This window comes from Pecten maximus, chromosome 5, assembly GCF_902652985.1.
Source record: "Pecten maximus chromosome 5, xPecMax1.1, whole genome shotgun sequence".
In the NCBI taxonomy this organism is placed as follows: domain Eukaryota; kingdom Metazoa; phylum Mollusca; class Bivalvia; order Pectinida; family Pectinidae; genus Pecten; species Pecten maximus.
The window spans coordinates 49,672,314-49,676,235 of NC_047019.1; the positions used below are offsets into that span (position 1 = coordinate 49,672,314).

The window sequence follows — 3,922 nt, forward strand, 5'->3', positions numbered from 1 at the left end:
CGGCCATATTTAACAGTAGTAGGGAGCCACACCGCCAACCTATGTCGGGTCTTCCCTTGTGACAATTGATGTAAACAATAGCAGGTAAGTTACCGAGGAAGTTGTACTATTCACAGTAATACAAGACGATACCAGGCTACAAAAGTTACTTACTCTACACGTTATCTATCAATCGTTCCCATTAAAAGTACATGTAGCGTATGTATAATGTGTGTAGAGTTACTTCACAGTATATATATTCAATAGCTGTTCCCGTGCAGTGTATGTTGAAAGTGAAAGTAGGAAAAGATTCAGTTCCGAAAAAAACCCACTTGGTACTCAGTACAAGCATCAATCAAACTCATTAATGTTCTAAATAATTCCTTCATCGTTATACGTCTGAATTTAATGAACGTTCGGCAAATTTTATTATGTATGTATTTGTTTAACCACAGGCAGCCATGCCGTGTATACAGATTCAAAGTTATGACTGGATTACGTCTGAGCGGGAGCGGTACCCTATATTATGGGCAGCCTACAGTGGGGATCTCGCCGGGCTTCAACGACACCTGGCAAATGTGAAGGACGTTGCAGGGGTCAACGACGTCCAGTCAAAAACGTCCGTGCTTGGTTGGGCGGTAGTTGGTGACCAAGTGGCCACCATTAAATACCTGGTTGACAAATATCCAAAGCTGTTAACTTTAACAAACAAGTACGAAGCATCTTCAATCTTCTTGTGCTCTGTATCAGGGAATGTAGACATGTTTAAACTGCTGGCAGCGAAAGGCTTGTCACCACACAAGCGGATCGCAAACCTAGACAATGTTCTTATGTTGACAGCAGCCAGAGGTCATCTAGAGCTCACGCGTCATATTGTCAAAACTTATCCTGATATGTTGAAGCAAACTTCAAAATACAAAATTGACGTCTTTCTGTACTCGTGTTATTCCGGGAGCATTGAAATGTTTGATTACATGCTACAACTCAACTTTGACCCGAGAGTGGCTGATATCGACGGCATCAACTGTCTCATGATTGCTGCATATTGTGGCCACGAACTTCTTTTGCGATATATTCTTGATAATGCTTCAAAATTTAGTATCGACATCACGAAAAGTGACGACGATGGACTCACTGCGTTATCATACTCTATGATACGAAATCATACCGACATTTCTCAGATATTGGAAACATATGATGTCAAATCACCTGGTTGGTTTAGAATTCTGTCCTCTGTTCCACTTCGATGGCTAACGAACTCCAGAAAAGAAGGTATCGTCACCATATGAATGAATTTTTTTAAATGAAAACAATTATTGATAAATATAAATGTATTATTTATGAGAAAAATCATAAATGTTCTTTCATAAATTTACTAAAATTACATCTGAAAATATTTTCAGCAAAGCCGGAGCTGACGATCGATGAATATTTGAGTCTTTTCTCCGGACGTACAGAGAAATACAGACACATCCGGGTTGTATTTGTCGGACCAGAGAATGTTGGCAAAACAACCCTTTGTCTTCGGCTTCAGAACAAAGATGTGGACATCAGCGTTCGGCGTCCGACTCTGGGGGCTGAGCTATTCCTTCAGCTGTACGAGATAGGCTGGGACAGTAAACGTTGGACACATTTACATACAAGTAGACCAGAGGAAGTGATCCACAAGCGGTTAGGAGGAATGCTCCGAAACACAACGGTACTCTCTGATAACAAAGGAAAGGACAACGCTGGTGAGCCTATCTTTTTCTCATCCCTAATAATGATTCTGTTAATGATAGGACGCTGATGTTTCTAGTAGTACTATCTTGTCATCCATACACTAGCTATATCTAGATTGTCTTTATCGCAACATTAGATTGCAAAACAAGCATTTATCATGTTAATTTGTACTCCTTTAATGTCTAATATGGAATTGTCTCACGAAAAAGTAGCACTCGAGGTACATTATTTTGAAAATCAACTTAATATCTAAATTTCAATATCTTCATTTCACGCATGTCTTGATTATCTTCTTGATTAAATTGCAATATTTAGACAAACACGTCACTATTATATTTTATCCTGATGAGCTAAAGTGATGATAGGGAATCCATCATACTCGTGATTTCTCCTCGTCGTAATGATATGAGCCGTTGTCGTATTTTTTTAGTTTTTTTTTTTTTCGCAGCATCATAAACCTATTGGCATTCACATTTGCTTGGAGAGAACATCTCCAACAATACAAACAAAAACAAGTCAGAAGTAAATATCTGTGAAAAAAACCTTTATTATTTCAATTCCTCCTCTGCGTTGGTTAACCTGGTTTCTGCAAAAATGCCAAGCGTTAAAACCTTTCTTATGCTATTAAAACATGCTTTAAAAATGAAGCCACGACTTTTTCAAGTACAGTGAGTATTGTCTAACGATGGAAGGACCTGACTCGTGATATAGGACTAATTTACGAATATGACTTTTACATTGCTCAGCAGTTTAAATTTATCCATCCATGATTTTCATATTTTATTGATTTCAATCATCCATTCAGAATTTTCATAATTTCAGAATGTTTTTTACTTTCTGGATTTTCATACTTTATTGATATCTATAATATCTGGATTTTCATACTTTATTGGTATCTATAATATCTGGATTTTCATACGTCATTGATTTCTATTTCTTATTAGGAATACATTTTCAACAACTGACGCCTGAAAAAGGTTTTTATAAGTTTATATCCTTGTTCGTTGTAACAAATCGTTATTAGAGTGAATCATGCTTGGCTGTTAAGACGATTTTCTTACAGAAAAAGAAGTTGTCCCTTCTGTCGATGAGACGAGTAACATTGCAGTAAAGTCTAAAACAGGTAACAATGTTAGACCTATACCTTATTTATAAACCGTACTGATCATAATACACAACATTTTAAACGAAATCATATTTGTAACTCAGAATCAGTAGAACTTACAAAATCCACAATTGTATGGGAAAGTGAATAGGCCCAGATGTTCCAGAAGACAAACGTCTTCTGCTTTATCGAGAACACTGGTCATCTTCGTCAGGTCCATGTAAGCTTCTCTAGAATTGTGTTGTTTGTTTGTTTTATAAAATGTTTTTGGCGATACTTACAGAAGAACAAACACTCCCTGAACCTTCCACTACCGACACGGAGACCGTCAGGCCAAACCTTAAAAAGGGTGAGTGTGTTGAGACCTTGATATTCAGATTACTCCCTACTTATTTTAAGATCTTAGTAAATTTCTCATGTTCTCATATTCTTGTATTTGATTTTGGGATTTTGTGGTATTTGGTATTGTGGTACTGGGGATTTTGGCACCGGATATTGTGATATCGGGGGTTGTGGTACCGGGTTTTGTTGTAGCGAGTATTGTGATCCCTGGGTTTTTGTTACCGGTTATTGTAGTACTTGGTATTGTGGTACCTTGTATTGTGATACCAGGTATTGTAGTACCAGGTATTGTGGTACCGGGTATTGTGGTATCGGGGTTAATGTACATTACCTGCTATAATTTAACATTATAATTAAAATTTCCCTGACTTCCCTTTTCCTTACCTGTGTTCCTAGCATCGCTGACGAGTCATAATTTGATGACACGGCTAAGAATGCAGTTTTACATTCAATATCTGTCATATACTTTATCAGTGCTTCTTTTAAATTAAGATATCATATTCCTTCCTACAAAATTTGTACAATCCATCAACACCGTTCAAGTAAGTGTAATAATTCAACAGAACGGGAAAGTTAAAATCCACTTTCTGCAAATTGTAACGTTATGTTTATGACGTTACGATTACGTTTTTCTCCAGCGTGATGGCAATCTCTTTCGTCACAGTTAAATGCTATTATGTTTTTAAGTAAATATTTTAAAGAATTTCTCATGAAGTCGACAGGGACGTAACTAGTTACTACTACATCAGAGTCAATGACATGAGTCCAGACTAA

The 3,922-nt window shown here is 37.0% G+C and overlaps 1 protein-coding gene across 1 annotated transcript; it reads left to right on the forward strand.

Annotated features, from left to right (window-relative positions):
• LOC117328515 lies at positions 1–3,922 on the forward strand. Its single transcript, XM_033886052.1, has 6 exons — positions 1–84; positions 435–1,251; positions 1,383–1,712; positions 2,765–2,824; positions 3,090–3,155; positions 3,864–3,922. Exons 2-6 carry the CDS (start codon positions 441–443, stop codon positions 3,920–3,922), a joined length of 1,326 nt encoding a protein of 441 aa, XP_033741943.1. The 5' UTR covers positions 1–84; positions 435–440.